The 18,099-nt window shown below is 36.3% G+C and overlaps 1 protein-coding gene across 13 annotated transcripts in view; it reads left to right on the top strand.

Moving 5' to 3' along the window:
* The window catches only part of INPP4B (inositol polyphosphate-4-phosphatase type II B), a 971,994-nt gene that overhangs the window by 762,421 nt on the left and 191,474 nt on the right, over nucleotides 1-18,099 (top strand). For all 13 annotated transcript variants that reach the window (XR_010317444.1, XM_064267536.1, XM_064267532.1 and 10 more), the window contains 2 exons: nucleotides 8,187-8,317; nucleotides 8,731-8,835. Coding sequence is in view for 12 of the 13 variants with exons in the window: in XM_064267536.1 (XP_064123606.1) it covers nucleotides 8,187-8,317; nucleotides 8,731-8,835 (236 nt within the window). In the remaining variant the exon portion in view is untranslated. The remainder of the gene's footprint in view (nucleotides 1-8,186; nucleotides 8,318-8,730; nucleotides 8,836-18,099) is intronic.

The following is an 18,099-nucleotide window of genomic DNA, read 5'->3' as shown; positions in this document are numbered from 1 at the left end:
TTCACCTCTATCAGGAATACAATGTAGGCTTTTAAGCTGGTACTGGAAGTGCTCATTATTTCTCATTTCTTCTAATGCAGTTATCTAAAATTAAATTATAGAATCTGGCTGTTATCAGGCACAGATTCTGTGATTACCGTTAAATCCTGTGTAACTGTGTTCCAATTCTTAGTCTTTGCTTATAATTTGCAACCTTATTCAGCATCTAAGGTGTGCAAAACAATAACCGCTCACTTTAATGTCAAGTGAAAATAAGACCACATTCTAATGATTGAGTGAATGACCGCTCAGAGTGTCCAGTCGTTTTTCAGTAAAATAGTGGCTTGTGGATTGCAACATCAACCACATTGCCATTAAAAAAAAAAAATTCATTAAAAAAAAAAAAAAGCCTGTGATTCATGGATGCAATTTTTATTCCCATTTGGTTAAAGTATAAGCAGTTTGAATTGTGGTTTGAACATTCTGTGCAACTTGACATCAGCAGTTGAACTTTGCTGAGTTTTATGGTATCACCCAATGACTTTATGAAATTGAAGCCACACACCCGTCGTTTATGTAGTCTATTCTTCATCAACTACTTAGTATTTAATTCTTTTTTGGGGGGGGTACATTTTTTTCATAACTTCTCTTGGGTTTGATTTAAGCTTTAATTTAGCTTAATGAATGAAAGCAGCTTGACTATTAAACTTTCCACCTGCATACACCCACATGTAGTTCTAGTGGTGATTACCAACAAAAGGCTCCATTTAAATTGTATGGCTATACTTATTCTACAAAATGATGCCATAGAGCTCACCGTGGGGAAAGAATTTCTATTTACTTAAATAATAACAATCTCAAATAACACTTTAGTATCTTTCTTGTTGGACCATATCCTTGGTAAATACATTTTCACCTGGTTGTTTAGCCTTATTCATTCTTGTAAATGAATTAACTATTCTTCTCAGGTTTTAAAGTTTATGTTTGTGTGTACACATGTTTACACTTCTGATAAAATGTTGCTGTTGTGAGGTGCCATTAAGCTGATTCAGACTCAGCGAACAAATGCAATAGAGTAGAACTGTCTCATAGGGTTTTCTTGGCTGTAATCGTCACAGGAGCAAATAGCCAGGTCTTTTCTCCTGTAGAGCTGCTGGATGGGTTCAAACTGCCAGCCTTTCAGTTAGCAGCCAAGTACTTAACCATTACACAACCAGGGCTCCTTTCTAATTAAATAGGTGCTCCTTTATGGGCCTTTGTTTCAGAGCTAAAAAGATCTCTTGTGGAGACCTGTTAGAAAACTTAGCATCTCTATAGTCATTTCTCTTTAGAAGAAGTCAGATTGGAAAATGGGATAAATGGAATAAAAGGCCATGAAAGAGCTTACCCGATTTGTTAGGTATCTCCCCTACCCTTGCTTCTTATACATGAAGCAGAGAGAAATCTTTGTGGGGAAAGAATCCCCACATAGTAAGAAATGCTATGTTTAGATAAATTCTTCTAATCTTTCTATGCCCCCAAGGAAGACCTTAGTCTAGGGTTACAGACCAAGATCATACAAGGTTAGAGGACTCAACAATGTCTCATTTATCCACGCTATCTATTCATTTGAATTTGGTTAGGGTGTCACCCCAGGTTCTTGCTTGGCATGACTCGTATTGGCCAATAATTGAGAGCCCATGAGGTGGGAGAACAGGAAAGAAAGATACCTTTATTTTGTTGTGCAAGGAAAAGGAGTCAGCTGGAGCTGCTGCTGCTAAGACTGCTCCCTAAGCAGGAGGAGAAAAGTTACTTTTAAGGGGTTTACAAGTAGGGAATGCATACAAGTTACATTAGCAACATTCTTAATCATACTGTGCTGGTGCGATGGGGTTTACATATAACTTCCAAACAAAACCAGGATTTGAATGCAAAGCTGGGGGAGGGGAGAAGTCCAGCAAAAAAAAAAAAAAACAGAATTTTTAATGCAACCCTGTGAGGGCTGTGTCTCTAGCCCAAATATCAGGAACATCTAAGATCAACAATGTGCAAGCAAACCTTCCATTCAGTCTGTCAAGCAGCCTATATTAAGCACCTCCCATGGGCCAGCGACTGTGGTGGAACAAAAAGATGAGCAAAACAGTTCTCACAGGCTCAGACCAGATTTGCCCCGTATTGGAACTCACTCTTGAATACATCATCAGTAGGCTTTAAAACTCTGTTTTAAATGGAAGCTTTAAATAAGAGCTAAACTTTAAATAAGAGCTAAACTTTCTCCTGTTCTCACAATTTTCTGTTTGGTTTTAGAACTTGATGTATTGACTGATGGACTGATCACAGCAGAAATATACACTCTAAATGGAATTTTACACAGAATTCTAATATAAATGAAAGAGATAAGGTTGGCGCTTCCTTGGTGGGGTAAAGAGAAGTAAAGGAAGGGGCCTGATGTCTGTCCACTTACTTGGCCTCCTTTTCATCAACTTCTTCCTTCCTACCTTCTAGCCAAAACAGCCCCAGGAGTATAAGGAACAAAATTTAAAAACAATTTATCTATTTAATATTCTTGCCAATGTTTTATGCATTATATGTAAAAGTTTAAGCAGGTTTGGCTATTTCATCTACAGTTCCTCTATTACTCATTTTCTGTTCAATTATTTCTCTTTATTCTTCATAGCTTTTTTTTTTTTTAACTCTCATTTTCTCATCATGTTATTCAGTGCTTTGTGTTTCAAACATGTTGTATGCATAGTAGTGTGGTCTGGATTGTGGAATGTTCAGAGGATTGTAATGACCGCCAGGGACTTGCAATTTTAATAAAAAGAAAAAGCAGTGTGTTTGAAATATTTAAACAAGGTGGAAGACGTAACGAGCCATATAAATAAAAGGTATTTCATCAGGTGATTTCTCGAGATGTATATGAATATTTCATCAAGTAACAAGAATGTCATACTATGCTGTTAGAATGTTAAGATCCATAGCATGGTAGATATTTCTCGAGTAGGCCTTAGCAGCCATCTGTTTCCTTTGGAGATTTATTTTATGTGGTTTGCCTTTTGTTTTTGTAGGTAACAAAGGGAAATGAGATGGATGGCAGTAAGTGACAAAAATATTTAATGTGTAAAAGAACTAAACTTTTTAATATTTGAGTATGCAATCTTATCTTCTCAACTTCTTGTGTCTACCTGTAGGATTTCTGGAGAATTAGAAGGAAATGGAGACAGGCTAGAAAGTTTGTTTCAGACCTAAAACTCTAGTGAAAGTAAAGAAACAAATTTGTAATTGATTGTATGTGTTTAACGGGGAATTGAGAGGATGTAACGTTCCAGGAAGAAAATTATTATTATTGCTAAGTTGTTGTTGTAAGGTGCCATCGAGTCAGTTCCAATTCATAGCGACCTTATGTACAACAGAACGAAATACTGCCCAGTTCTGCATCATCCTCACAATCATTGTTATACTTGAGCCCACTGTTTTAGCCTCTGTGTTAATCCATCTCCTGAAGGGTCTTCCTCTTTTTTGCTGACCGTCTGCTTTACCAAGCATGATGTCGTTCTCCAGAGACTGGTCCCTTTTGATAACATGATCAAAGTACATGAGACGAAGTCTTGTCATCCTTGCTTCTAAGGAGCATTCTGGCTGTACTTCTTCTAGGACAGATTTGTTCATTCTGGCAGTGCGTATTTGCCAGCACTATAATTCAAAAGCATCAATTTTTCTGCAGTCTTCCTTATTTATTTTCCAGCTTTCGCATGCATATGTGGTGATTGAAAATACCATGGTTTGGGTGAGGCACACCTTAGTCCTCAAAGTGAGATCCTTGCTTTTTAACACTTTAAAGAAGTCTTTTGCAGCAGATTTTCCCAGTGAAATGCATTGTTTGATTTCTTGATTGCTGCTTTCATAGGCGTTGATCGTGTATCTAAGTAAAATGAAATCCTTTATACCTTCAATATTTTCTCCATTTATTATGATATTGTTTATTGGTCCGTATTGTTAAAAGGTAGGGATTAAAGGAAATAACTTTTGAAAGCAGAAGCTGTTGTCACTGTAAATAAAAATGAAAATGTGTATACAACAGAATATCCCTGATAGAGCAGGAGAACAGTGGGATGCAGACTTCAAATTCTCATAAGAAGACTAGACTTAATGGTTTGACTGAGATTAGAAGGACCCTGGCGATCATGAATCCTGGACCTCCTGTTAGCCCAAGACTGGAAGCATTTCCAAAGCCAACTCTTCATACAAAGATTAGACTGAACGATAAGACAGAAAATGGTACTGGTGAGGAGCAAGCTTCTTGGCTCAAGTAGACACATGACACTATGTGGGCAGCTCCTGTCTGGAGGCAAGATGAGAAGGCAGGGGGGACAGGAGCTGGTAGAATGGACATGGGTAATACAGGGTGGAGAGGAGGAATGTGTTGTCTCATTAGGGGGAGAACAGCAAGGAGTACATAGCAAGGTGTATATAAGTTTTTGTATGACAGACTGACTTGATTTGTAAACTTTCGCTTAAAGCACGATAAATAAGAAAATAAAAATAAAAATATGTATAAATAGAGGAGGATTTTAAAAATTATGTCCTGTGAATTAAAAATGCATTTATGCAGCTTTGCCATTTATTCCAAAGCTTAGTAAAGTTGTGCAACTATTTAATTATAATGTTGTGCATTGAGTCACTATGAGTCGAAATCAACTTGACAGCACTGGGTCTGGGTTTGGGTTGCCCATTGCTATTTATATAAATGCAGCAACATGCAGGAGTGCAACACAAAGACCCTGGTATCTATGGGCCTATTAAAGCTGGACATCACCATGCACTTGAACATATTTTAGAGAATATCAGTCACCACGCATTGCACACCTAGTAGCTGTACACTCATGAGAGTTTTACTATGAACAGCTCTTAGAGAAGGAAAGAATTCAAATTGCTATAAAGATAGATCAGCTTGATATTTTGGGTGGACCTTAAGTTCAGTGGGGAAGAAAATCCACTCAGTAGAAAATCTGTAAACAGTTTGCTTAATTATCTCCTATCTGGACATAAAAACCTGTCCTGGGCCTAGTTTATGTGTTTTTTATACAGTGGATCAACGCTACATATGTTCAAGTTTTTGACCACTTAGTGAAAATCACCAGAAATTGCCACCATTGTCACCTCATCTCCTAACACCCCTTGTTGCATTAAAAAAACAAAAAACCAAACCCACTGGTGTTGAGTCAATTTTGACTCATAGCGATCCTACAGGACAGAGTAGAACTGCCCCATCAGGTTTCCAAGGAGCACCTGGTAGATTCGAACTGCCAAACTTTTGGTTAGCAGCTGTATCACTTAACCAGTACACCACCAGAGTTTTTCCTTGTTGCATTAGCCTCCTTCAATGTGAAGGCCAGGCTTTAGCATGCCTCCATCAGCACCTACCATGGAAGGATTCTCCAGAGTGCCTCTGGCACTCATGTCTGACTAGACCAGACCCAGGAAAGTTGTATATCAGCTGGTATCTGGCTTCCCCAATAGCTACCCAGAGGGACCAGACACAACCTAAAGTAGAGGGAGTTAATGTCCCATAGGCTCAATTGTTACCGATGAAGAGCAGTGGTAAGGAACTGTCATATAAATGCCGTCCCTCTAACAAACTTCCATAGTTCAAAGATTCCATATGGCATCTGTAGAGGCATTCCGTGTTACCAAGTAACTAGCCATTTTTTTTGTGGAGTTCTGTCCAACTCAGTAATGTACCACTTTATGTTGGCTTTCTCTTCTTCCCTGCATCACTTCCTCTTACCTTGCTCTTGCTGGCCTGAAATTAACAGATGAGCTTGACCTCAGACTGGTTTCCTAGGGAACCTAGATTGAGATGCAAAGCAAGGTTTTTAAACTGGGTATTTTGTATTCATTGAGCAACAAATTTGAAATATACAGTTAAGAATATATAGCTCTAGGCTTCCTAAATGAAAAGTTTATTAATTTTAGTATACATAGTTTCTCTTCTTATCTATTTTAACTTATTTCATTTTTTAAAAAAAATTTATAGCTACTGTCTTCCTCTGCCCCATTTAGTTTTATAACATTTTTGTTGCTCTGCCCTGGTTTACTACATCTTTATCCTGTAGGTTGTCTATATATTAACTTCTCTCAGTCCAAAGAGACCATATATTAATTCCTTGTCTCTTTCAAAAAATGTGTACCTCTTCAGAGCCACCCTTTAACAAACCAAACAGTACATGCTAGATTTCATTTGTGTATTCCTCTATATAAATTGTGACATATTGGAAGACTGCAACCAATTTTAATCAACAGTTTATGGACTCAACCCAGCTGAATCCTGCATGACATCAGTTTTCTGACCATTGTTTGCGAGACTTCTCTAAGTCAAGGAGATGTACAGCACCCTAAAAACGTCCCACAATATAATCAGGGGTTTCACTGCCACTTTTCCTCCCTTCCTTCATCCATCTCACTTTAATTACTCATTCTGATAAGGATTCAGAGACAACATGAAGTATAAACTTATGGTGCACCCATTAGTACTAAACAGGAATACTTAACTAATGGTCCCATGTCAACTCTTTACAGGAAGTAAAGACTAAAACATTACATACAGCAAGTAAGTTGATATATTACATTTTCTATCATGCCCAGTTTTAACCTAACAGCTCAGACTCTTCTAGACTTGGACATCTCAAGCTTCTGGATTTTTTTTTAAATTTGTATCAGTTGTTGTCATTTTAATTTTGTCCTGGATTTAAATACCCAGTATTTGAGTGAATACCGAGACCCTGACTCCCAATTCTTTGACCTCCCCTCCCACTCCCCTTTGATTCACGGCCTCTTTTTATCTCATTGTCTGCTGGTGAGTTACTTTTTCACCCATGAATGGTGTGCTATGAAAACTAATCTATGGAAAAGGTGAGAGTGAGATTGATGTTCACAAAAATTGTAAGGACCTCAGATGAAAGATGCAGCAATACGACATTGCATTCCCGTTGAAACAAAACAAAGGCCACTACAAACATTTGAAAGCAAGTCACATTTTTGCCCACCATCCATTATTCTTACATTTAACAGAATGTTAAAGATACCACATCTTCTGAATTTATTAGCTTGATATTTAGCATGTTTCACAGCCAAAATAGGAAAGAAGGTTCATTATGGCTGGTTAAATTAACCTCATGAAAATGTTGTTGGTAAAAGGTTACAGAAATGAATGAGTTCTAACCAAGCAGCGTATTACACCATTTATCACTATAATTTAAAAAGGCGTTCTGATGATTTAAATTCACATGGCTAAAAGTTAATAATTAAAATTTAAATGGTATGATTAGCTCTTCCTTTTGACAAAGAGCAGACAAAATGTATGCATAGAGTATTTACCTAATCAGATTGTTTCTTGGAAGAATTGAGGCCGGTGAAATCATACTTGATCATCATGTATTTATTAAGTAGATTTTTTGAAAAATTTATGTCATTTATTTATTAATAGTAAGGGGCCCTGGTGGCACAGTGGTTAACTGCTGGGCTGCTAACTAAAGGGTCAGGGTTTCCAACCCACCAGCCATTCTAAGTTAGAAACATGTGGTAGTCTACTTCCATAAGGATTATGGAGCCCTGGTGGTACAGTGATTAAGAGCTCAGCTGCTCACCAAAAGGTCAGCAGTTTGAATCCACCAGCCACTCCTTGGAATCCCTATGGGCAGTTCTACTCTGTCCTGTAGGGTCGCTATGAGTTAGAATCAACTCGATGGCAATGGGTATTTATTAACCAGGCTTATCATTTTTTTCAATTTTACAATTATATTGGATATAAACTGTATTACCTGGGTATCTCAGGTTGCTTTCAGACTTAGGTAGTCCTTCCCGCATCATTTGATTTTGAATGGTTGAAGACTAGAATTTAGTCATCTTTCTGTTGAGGTTTTAGCGTTTGCCTTTAGCCTACGTGACCTCTCTATCTATTAAGATATTAAGTCTTTGCCATCTTTGTGAAAATTCTGTAAGTGGATTTGACCTATAAGCTTGTTTGCTCTTTTGACATACAGAATTTTTTAATGGTCTTGTGGTCTCAACTAATGATATTTTCTTTTGTGTTAAACTGATGTTTTTTTTTTTTTTTTTTCTTTTTCCAATAAGATTATAGGATTTTCCTAAAAGGAATGGTGAAACAATTTCTTATTAATTTAGCAACCCAATTAAGGCTCACTTTCTCCTCTTTTCCTTCTTAACAGAAACCAGGAAATAAAAGAACTTGGTGAGCTTTCTCCGCACTGGGACAATCTAAGGAAAAATGTCCTCAGTCACTGTGATCAAATGGTGAATATGTACCAAGACATTCTGACAGAACTGAGCAAGGAAACAGGTGTGAAAGCAATAATTTCATTTACTCGAACTGAATTGCATTTCACGTATGTTGTGTGAAAACAATAATAAACGTCAATGTTATGAAGATAGGAGAGCCAAAGATAAGAAATTAAATAAATAAGTGAAACACTTTTATTTCTAACCATACCATCTTGGCATCTAAAACAAGGAAGAAAAAAAGTTGTGCTGCTATTCTACAACATGTTATTATTATAAGAATAATTGCCTTTTAAAAAAATTGAAATTCTGAGAATAAAAGCAACTCATAAATAAAGGATATATTTATCTTTCTAAAGTTCTTATTAAAATTTTTCTCTGCCAGTTGCACTATTCAACACACACACGTATGTATTTTCTTACTTATTTTCATGTATTTATTTACTAATAACATTTTTTTTTTTTTTCATCCAGGGTCCTCTTTCAAATCAAGCAGCAGCAAAGGAGAGAAAACATTAGAGTTTGTTCCAGTCAATCTACATCTACAAAGAATGCACGTGCATAGCCCTCACCGGAAAGGTATTATAGGTTATTCCTTTAAAAATGGCCATGTTATGGTACGGTGGGTACTTCTTTTAAAAGCCTGTCCATTGGCAGATTTTCAAAATTTACCAGTTGAGTAAAGATGGAGATGAAACAATTGAAGCTGATATGACCTTAAGTACCGCGGAAGTGACTATTATAGTTTTGCTGCTGTGTTGTTCTGCAATATTTTGTGACTGTGGCACCTGAATTGTGTTACAGGTGAAAATGCAAAGTGAGTATCAGTTTAAGCGGTATTAATGATGGCTCTAGTGGTTTTAATGGCTGCAATGCCGTTAGAATAGATGTGCTGTTGAAGTGAGCCATGCATTGCTGTCGGAATTAGAAGAAAGTAAAAAAAAAAAGACAGAGAGAGAAATAAGAGATAAGAGTTGTTCATTTTCTACTTACTTTGAGAAACCATTACCCAGACCTGCACTAATACAGTTTTTCTCTGACTTAGCGGTGAATATCAACATAGTTATCCAATCCCTACGGAAATAAGGGAATGTACTGGTAGTTTGTTGGGTAGGAAATGGTAGAGTATTTTGATGTACTCAACTGTGAAAAGTATTTTTCAGAGACAAGTGTATAAATATTCAAAACCTACAGAATAGGGTTTGGTATGAATGATATGGTACCATTATTTATTACCATTCTCTGTAATGCCTTGCGATTCCTCTGTAAAATATATTTTAAAATATTCTTGCTATTTCCCTTTTTCTTTTACTTATATTATATAATTTATTTAAGATGAGTGTAATTTTATTGACTAGTTTGTCAATAAAAGTCCCGTATTAACTCTTGCCCCAGCGTAATTGTTTATAGCACCCCCTCCTTTCCTCTGAAAAGTCTGCCTGTTTGAGTGATAAATACTATGGTGACCTTGATAATACTCATCTTCCTAGGTGGTCAAAATGACTTTATGTCACCACATCCTTCATGATAAGTGCACCTAGACATGCATACAGACGTAGGCACACGTATACATCTACAGATGCACCAGACGCACTGTTTTTAAGCCATTGTATTTAGTCAAAATACAGTGGTTACATGTTTGGAAAACTTAAACTTACCTTAGAATTGTCTGAAGTTTTATAATGAGGAAAATGAAACATTTACAATTTTCTAAGTTTGTGTATATGAATCATTTATACACAACCAGCTGATGAGCAAGTTAAACAGTGTATAATCATTGTGATGTATAATTTTACCATCTGTAGTAAATTTTATCACCTATCTGTAATTTTAACTTAGATTCTTCTCACCAAAGATTATGCCAAATGAAAGAACTAAGAGAAAACTGAGATGGACTTGGCCAAGACATTTAGGAACTTTTCTCTGATTACTGACTGACTGTCAATAATTTTGCAGTCCTGGTGGCACAGTGGTTAAGAGCTCAGCTGCTTACCAAAAGGTTGGCGGTTTGAATCTACCAGCCACTCCTTGGAAACTCTATGGCGCAGTTCTTGTCTGTCTTATAGGGTCACTATGAGTTGGAATCGGCTCGATGGCAACAGGTTTGGTTTGGTCAGTAATTTGAAATAATACAGTAAAAACTATGAATGCTGGAAACTAGGTCGAGGAAACTTGTTGAGAAGGAAAACTCAAATATTTTCCACTAAAACAAGCAATAGAAAAGTGGTTAGGCTACACCCTGTCAAAGGTGGAAAACTTGTGATACCTGAAAAAACAAGGCAGTGCCGTCAAGTTCCAGCTCTCACAGGCTTCCCTATAATATGTTTATTACATAAATCATTAAAAATCATCAAATGATGGTTTAAAAATAATCCAAAGCTAAGGTTTTTTTTTTTTTTTTAAGGTATCAACAAGTTGTAAACAAGCTAACATGCCTAAGAACTATTCAACAACCAACGTAAAATTTGTCTAACAGCCATTATGTGAAGTCTTTTGTGATATAGTAAAAAGTTCATGTATTTTGGAGTGAAACAGGAGTTGACTTGCAGCTCTGGCACTTTTTATATATATCTTTAAGTTTGTTATTTAATCTCTCTAAGCAAAGTTGATTGAAATGAGTTAGAGCATACAAAACACCTAGAACCATACAATAAAACAGTTTATTATTATTATTATTATACACATGCCATTTGCCATCACTGGATCAAAATGGATCCGTCAGCTTTATCAGCACTGTTAAAACTGGAGAATGGTGATCATTTAAGAGCCTGTTAAGAGATGATGAAGTTTTAAACTCAATAGCCAGATTTAGAGAGAAGATGATTAGAGAGGCATTTTGATTTTGGAGAAATCACATCACATGCTTGTACTTAACCAATGATGGAATGAGGAAATAGAGAAAAGGATTCTGGGGTTTCAGCTATGGATAGATGGTAGTGTCATCAAACCAGATAGTTTTATTTGGAACAAATCAATATCAATTTACATTGAAATATTCAGTCAAATATTTGGTGATGATCTTTAATATAGTTTTATCAGGCAGTTTATTAATAATAAGAATGAAAAAAAAAGTGTAAGCAACCTTTAAATAACTCACCATGAAACACCAAGGCTTGGCCAATCTTATTTTCATCACTACTTTGCAAAATGTTCTCTGTATTTCAGCTAAACATTCAGATCAGTAACCATGGATCTTAAATAAATTTAACTTCAATTCAAAATCTGTTAAATATATGCTATATAAACAAATAGAAAATTTGACTAACTTTATAACCTTTTTTTATTTGCAAATTAGAAAAGTAAAGTTTCTTATTTGCAAAGAGAAACTATTATATAAGTGGCTTTTTACTTTATACTTTTTTAATTCAAGATCAACAAACCATCTACACTATGTAGTTTTCCAACGAACTGTCTGAAAAATAGGCTAGCATGAGCTAGGATGAAAATAATATGTTTGTTTTCTGTTTCTCAAAATTGAAATGAAGATTCTGGCAACTGAAAGAACGGGGAGTTTAGAAAAGCAAATGTAATAGATTGAATTGTGTCCCTGAAAATATGTGTCAACTTCGCTAGGCCATGATTCCCAGTATCATGAGGTTGTCCACCATTTTGTGACCTGATGTGATTATCCCACATGTTATAAATCCTAACCTCAATGGTGTTAATGAAGCAGGATAAGAGGCAGTTATGTTAATGAGGCAGGACTCAATCTACAGGATTAGGTTATATTTTGAGTCAATCTCTTTTGAGATATAAAAGAGAGAATTGAAGAGGGAGGAGAGGGACCTCATTACCACTGAGCAAGAAAAATCAGGAGCACGTGTATCCTTTGGACCTGGGGTCCCTAAGCTAAGAAGCTCCCAGACCTACTCCCAGGACAAACAGAGAGAAACCCCTACCTTGTAGCTGACATCCTGAATTTGGGCTTCTAGCCTCCTAACCTGTGAGAGAATAAACTTCTGTTCGTTAAAGCCATCCACTTATAGTATTTCTGTTATAACAGCACTAGATAACTAAGACATCAAACAAAAGTTTCTTCTGATTAGTTTGTTTTGGGCTATATAAAGGAATTTCTTATTTCTGATGACGCAGATCAGCAATATAGAAAAAAACAAGATTTTTATGGTAGGGAAATAGAGAACTGCTAATAAGCTAGAGGATTTTTGACATAGGAGATAACAGACTAGTTCTGCTATTTGAAGACATAAGAGAAAATGTGGGAAAGGTCTAGATATCTAACTGCTAAGAAGTAAAGCAAAAGATACTGAAATGTATTTCATACTTTTTTTTCTTATGGCAATTCATATGTCTAATATATAGAAGTACACCCACTCATTACTTATCAACCTGGTTAGATTCCAAAGACCTGGTCATTATGGGAAAATCAACGTTATGCAAAAATGGAGGATGACTACATAAGATAAAAAAATGGAGGATGACTACACATTACCTAACTTCCAAATTATATCATTACATAAGTTCCAAATTATATCACCACATAACTGCCAAATTACATCATTACATAACTGCCAAACCATTGAGAATCATGGCCCAGCCAAGCTGACAAATAACCTTAACCACCACAGCCAGCGTTACTCTCACTTCACACCTCGGCATTCCTTACTGCCAGGCGTATGTCGTTAATGTACAAGCTAATCGGATAGTAGATTTCTTACTATTGTAAAAATGAAAATGTCAGATAACAAGATAGTCAATAAGTGAGGAGTAAGTGTATATGATATACATACCATCTGCATACAATTCAAGCTTATCTGTATTTTTAAAAATTATGATTTTATGGTAGTTTGCAATTTATTATTTGACATTGGATTTCAAATAAATCAGGCACTTTACAGACCAGAACACCAACTGCATGTTGTAATAGAAATTGAAAACTCAACTGAAATTGTGAGACCCTACCACATAATTCTTTGACCATCATTTCACTTCTTGGAGCTACACTTTTTTTTTTAAATAAAAAGCCTGAAAAGTTGTAACAGGTGTTTGTCAATCAAATTTTCTACTTGCTTATATAACAAAAATTTAGTTGAATTACAGTTAAATTTATTTAAGTCCATGGTCACTGACTTGAATGTTTAGCTGAAATACAGAGAACATTTTGCAAGGTAATGATGCAAGTAAGATTGGCCAAGCCTTGGTATTTCACTGGTGAGTTATTTGGATATTGTCTACATTTTTTCATTCTCACCATTAGTAAATTGTGTCTGTCCATACTTGATTAATATGCCTGTTATATTGGAGAGATAGCTTTGTAAACAATAGCAAGTAGAGTCACCAAATACAAGGCTAATATCTAGCTCTCAAAGCAAGTAACCGAGCAGAACTAATGTTGCTATGCCTCATACTGACAAATGAAATAACCTCCAGTTAACCTCATGTACCTCCAGACACATTAAGTTAATTTTTCATCCTTGTTCATTACTTAAATGTATCAAATGGAATATCCATCACAACTGCGATCTTAGCAGTGATAACAATAACAAAAACAAAAGCCACCAAATTAAAAAACAAAAGCTTTCATTCCAATAAAAAAAAAAAAATTTATACCTGAATAAATTTAATTTTTCATATAAAAAAAGAAAGCTATTCAAAGGACCCTAGGTGGCACAAACATTTTATGCTCAACTGCTAAGCTAAGGTTGTCAGTTTGACAGCCAGGGACAGCACAGAAGAAAGCCCTGACGATCTGCTTCTGTTAAGATTAAAGCCAAGAAAACTCTATGGAGCAGTTCTACTCTGCAACACATGGGGTCGCCATGAGTTGGAATTGACTCAATGGCCAACAACAACAACACATACTATTTAATCTGACTAAAATAAGGGAGATTTAAAAATGAGTGGGCAGACCTTACAGTCTCTTTTTAGTATATGTACTCTCTTCTAGAAAAAAAAAATATAGTTATTATTAAACTTGAAGGAGTAAAATTGCCCAAGCTAAGAATAAGCATAGCACTTTAAGTGTATACCATCCTTCATTAACTAAACTATGAGAACTTGAAACAGGACCCCATGGTATACGCAGGTTTACCTACTATTTCTGTAATAATTATAAGTGAAATTCAAGGCCAAGGGAGCCAAAAGAGATCAACATCACTGTTCCAACATTGGGATAGCGGAAATTGGTAATTAGCAAATGACAATTGCAAAATATTAAGAAGACTTACTAAGGTAATATATTTGTGATTTTAAAACTTAAATGATAGGTTTTAAGTGTGACAAAAACTATCTCAAAGCTAAGGGTTACAAAGCTGTACACAGTGTGTTCTTATTTCAGACCGTCTGACAAAGCACACTTTCCTACAGCTGAAGAACAGTATTTCCTTTGGCTTAAATTCATGTCAATTCTGAGAATCACATTCAGCAGTTATTTTCCAATTTTTTTTTTCAAAACCAGTTTTTAGCTATCAAAGTTTAAAACCTCAAAGCAACTTTTTGAAGACCTTACATGCACAAAGGCACAAACTCTTTGAACTTCCACAAAGTATGCACAAAGATCCCAGTTTTTTGAGAAGCGGTCCTGATTGAGATGAGTAGAATCAAAGACATTAGAGAAAAATGAGAGCGGTAAGAAAGAGATCTTCTTGCTCTTTCGATCTCCAGATATAAACTCTACCTAAGTGCGGAATCTGCCAGGCGCTCCTTGGAAACTGTATGGGGCAGTTCTACTCTGTCCTATAGGGTCACCATGAGTCGGAATCAACTTGACGGTGGGGGGTTTGATTTTTTTTTTTTTTTTAAGCGTCTTTTGCAGAGGAGACCTATTGATACTAATGGGATATCTTGGTTGGGTTGGGAAACGGGGAAATGAGAGCAATGGCTTCCAGAACTGAGATAAGCTGCTCTCCTTCCTCTAGCTTGAATGAACCAGAACAACACTACTTTTTACTTGCCTTTTTAAAACTTTGGAGCCCTGCTGGTGTAGTGGTTAAGAGCTAAGGCTGTTAACCAAATGATCAGCAGTTCACATCCCCCAGGCGCTCCTTGGACACCCTATGGGGCAGCTCTACTCTGTCTTATAAGGTCACTATGAGTTGGAATTGACTCAGTGGCAACAAGTTTTTATTTAAAATTTATTCTTTGAAGTTTAAAAGCGAAGAGTATTCAGGGCACTTTTCTCCTTTTATTTGCTTCATGGTGCATATACCTATGTTAGGAAATTGGCTTCTATCCTCTTTTTTTTTTTTTTCTTTTCCCCAAATCCTGATTGTTTTGCTGCTCACTGATATGCAAATATTCCCTAGAATTTCATACCACAGGCCTGCTCGTGTTTTTAATTTACTGTTATTATCTTGTTTAAACTGATAATAAATGATAAAATGATGATTTAATGAAAAGAATGGGAAAGAAAGACTCTGACCTAGGTAATCCTTGAAATACACTGGATACTATAAAGCTAAAGAAAAAAAAGAATACAAACATTGTACTGTAGTTAATAAATTTGTTTCTTCCAAGGGTAAAGGTTAGCAATTTTGAAGTCAGAGTTATCAAGAGAAAATCTTTTTTTTTTTTTTTTTTTGGTTATTTGTTTTTTAATATAGATACATCAATGGATAGAGAGACAAGGAAATAAATATAGGTGTATATGCACAAGTTAGGTTCCTAGGTGGCACGAATGGTTTGTGCTTGACTGCTATCCTAAAGGTTGGGTGTTTGAACCCACTCAAGGGTACTGCAGAAAATAGGCCTGGCAATCTGCTTCCACAAAGATTACAGCCCAGACAACCCTATGGAGTGCAGTTCTACTCCGTAATGCATGGGATCGCCATGATTCAGAATTGACTCGGTGATAATTAACAACAGCACAAGTTAGTAATATACACATATTTTCTAGCTCTAGCCATTGAGAGGAACTGGAAGCAGTGAAGTCCCAATAGCAACGAGAGTACCTACGACCCAGAACATAATTTCTAAAAACCAAATAAAAAGAACCATGGTTTCTTGAAAAAACTGTTGATTCCAGGACTAGGGCAGGCGCAAGACACGGTGAACCTAAAGAATATGTCTCTTAACTCCAGAAAGTAAGTAACTGCTTCAAAGAGAAAAAAAAAAAAAAGGAAGGGGCATATATAAATGGCATAACCCAAATCCCAGACTCATTGCAGTCTAGTGGATTCCAACTCATAGCAACCATATAGGACACAGTAGAACTGCCCCATAGGGTTTCCAAGGAGTGGCTGGTGGATTTGAACTGCCAAACTTTTGGTAAGTAGCTGCAGCTCTTAATCTCTGCTCCACCAGGTTCCATAAAGGGCATAGGAAACCCCAAAACCAAACCTATTGCCGACACTAGTGACCATATAGGATGGAGTAGAACTGCCCCATAGGGTTTCCAAGGCTGTAAATCTTTATTAAAGCAGACTGCCACATCTTTGTCCCGCAGGGCTGCCGGTGGGTTCTAACCATGACCTTTTGGTTAGCAGCCAAGTGCTTAACCACTGACCCACCAAGGCTCCTGTTAAAGCCTATAGGATTGTACAATACAAAGAATGAAACCTAATGTAAACTCTGGACTTTTATTTAATAATAATGTGTCAATAGCATTTCATCAAATATACCAGGACAATGCACAATATTAATGTTAGGAAACCGTGTTTGTGTGTGTTAAGGGTGGAGGTGGGTTCTTATATGGGAACTCTCTCTACTTTCTGTGCAGTTTTTCTATAAATCTAAAATTGCCCTAAAAAATAAAGTCTATAAAAAGCAATTTATTTTATTTTCAATAGAAATAAAGTAGAAAAAGGACAAAGCCGTAACTTTGGACATTAAAGAGATTGTTCATATATGTATATATATATATACACACACACACACACATATATATATAGGAAGCCCTGGTGGCATAGTGGTTAAGTGCCATGGCTGCTAACCAAAGGGCTGGCAGTTCGAATCCGCCAGGCACTCCTTGGAAACTCTATGGGGGCAGTTCTGCTCTGTCCTATAGGGTGGCTATGAGTTGGAATTGACTCGATGGCACTGGGTTTGGTTTATATATATATATATATATATAGTTTTTTTTTTAGCTAGATATTCCCCAAGACCACTGGCCCCAGGCCTCAGCCCAGCAGCTTGGCCTCTCAGGGTGTTTGGATGTGTCTGTGATGCTTTTATGACTTGGCCCTGGTCAAGTTGTGCTGACTTCCCTAGTACTGTGTTCCGTCTTACCCTTCACCAAAGTTACCACTGATCTACTGTTCAGTAAATGTTTGTCCCTCCCACCACTCTGCTCCCTAGTAAGCATCAAAGAATGTTTCTTTCTGTGTGTAAACCTTTTCATGGATTTTTATAATAGTGATCTTATACAGTTTTTGTCCTTTAGTGATTGACTTATTTCACTCAGCATAATGCCCTCCAGATTCCTCCATATTGTGAGATGTTTCACAGATTCATCATTGTTCTTTATTGTGTGTAGTATATATTGTGTTTATGTACCATAGTTTGTTTATCCATTCATCTGTTGATGGGCATCTAGTTGTTTGCATCTTTTTGCTGTTGTGAACAATGCTTCGATGAACATGGGTGTGCATATGTCTATTCATGTGACACCTCTTATTTCTGTAGGATATATTCCTAGGAGTCAAATTGCTGGGATCATATGGTATTTCTATTTTTAGCTTTCTAAGGAAGCAGCGTATCGTTTTCCAAAATGGTTGTATCATTTTGCATTCCCACCAGCAGTACATAAGAGCTCCACTCACCCCACAGCCTCTCTGACATTTATTTTCTGTTTATTATTATTATTATTATTATTATTATTATTATTATTATTATTAGTGTCAGTAATGTCAAGGTGAGAAGGTACCTGGTTGTAGTTTTGATCTGCAT

This window comes from Loxodonta africana, chromosome 13 (assembly GCF_030014295.1).
Source record: "Loxodonta africana isolate mLoxAfr1 chromosome 13, mLoxAfr1.hap2, whole genome shotgun sequence".
Classification (NCBI taxonomy): domain Eukaryota; kingdom Metazoa; phylum Chordata; class Mammalia; order Proboscidea; family Elephantidae; genus Loxodonta; species Loxodonta africana.
The sequence above is the reverse complement of the archived record's forward strand: the minus strand, read 5'-3'. Positions and strand labels throughout refer to the sequence as shown.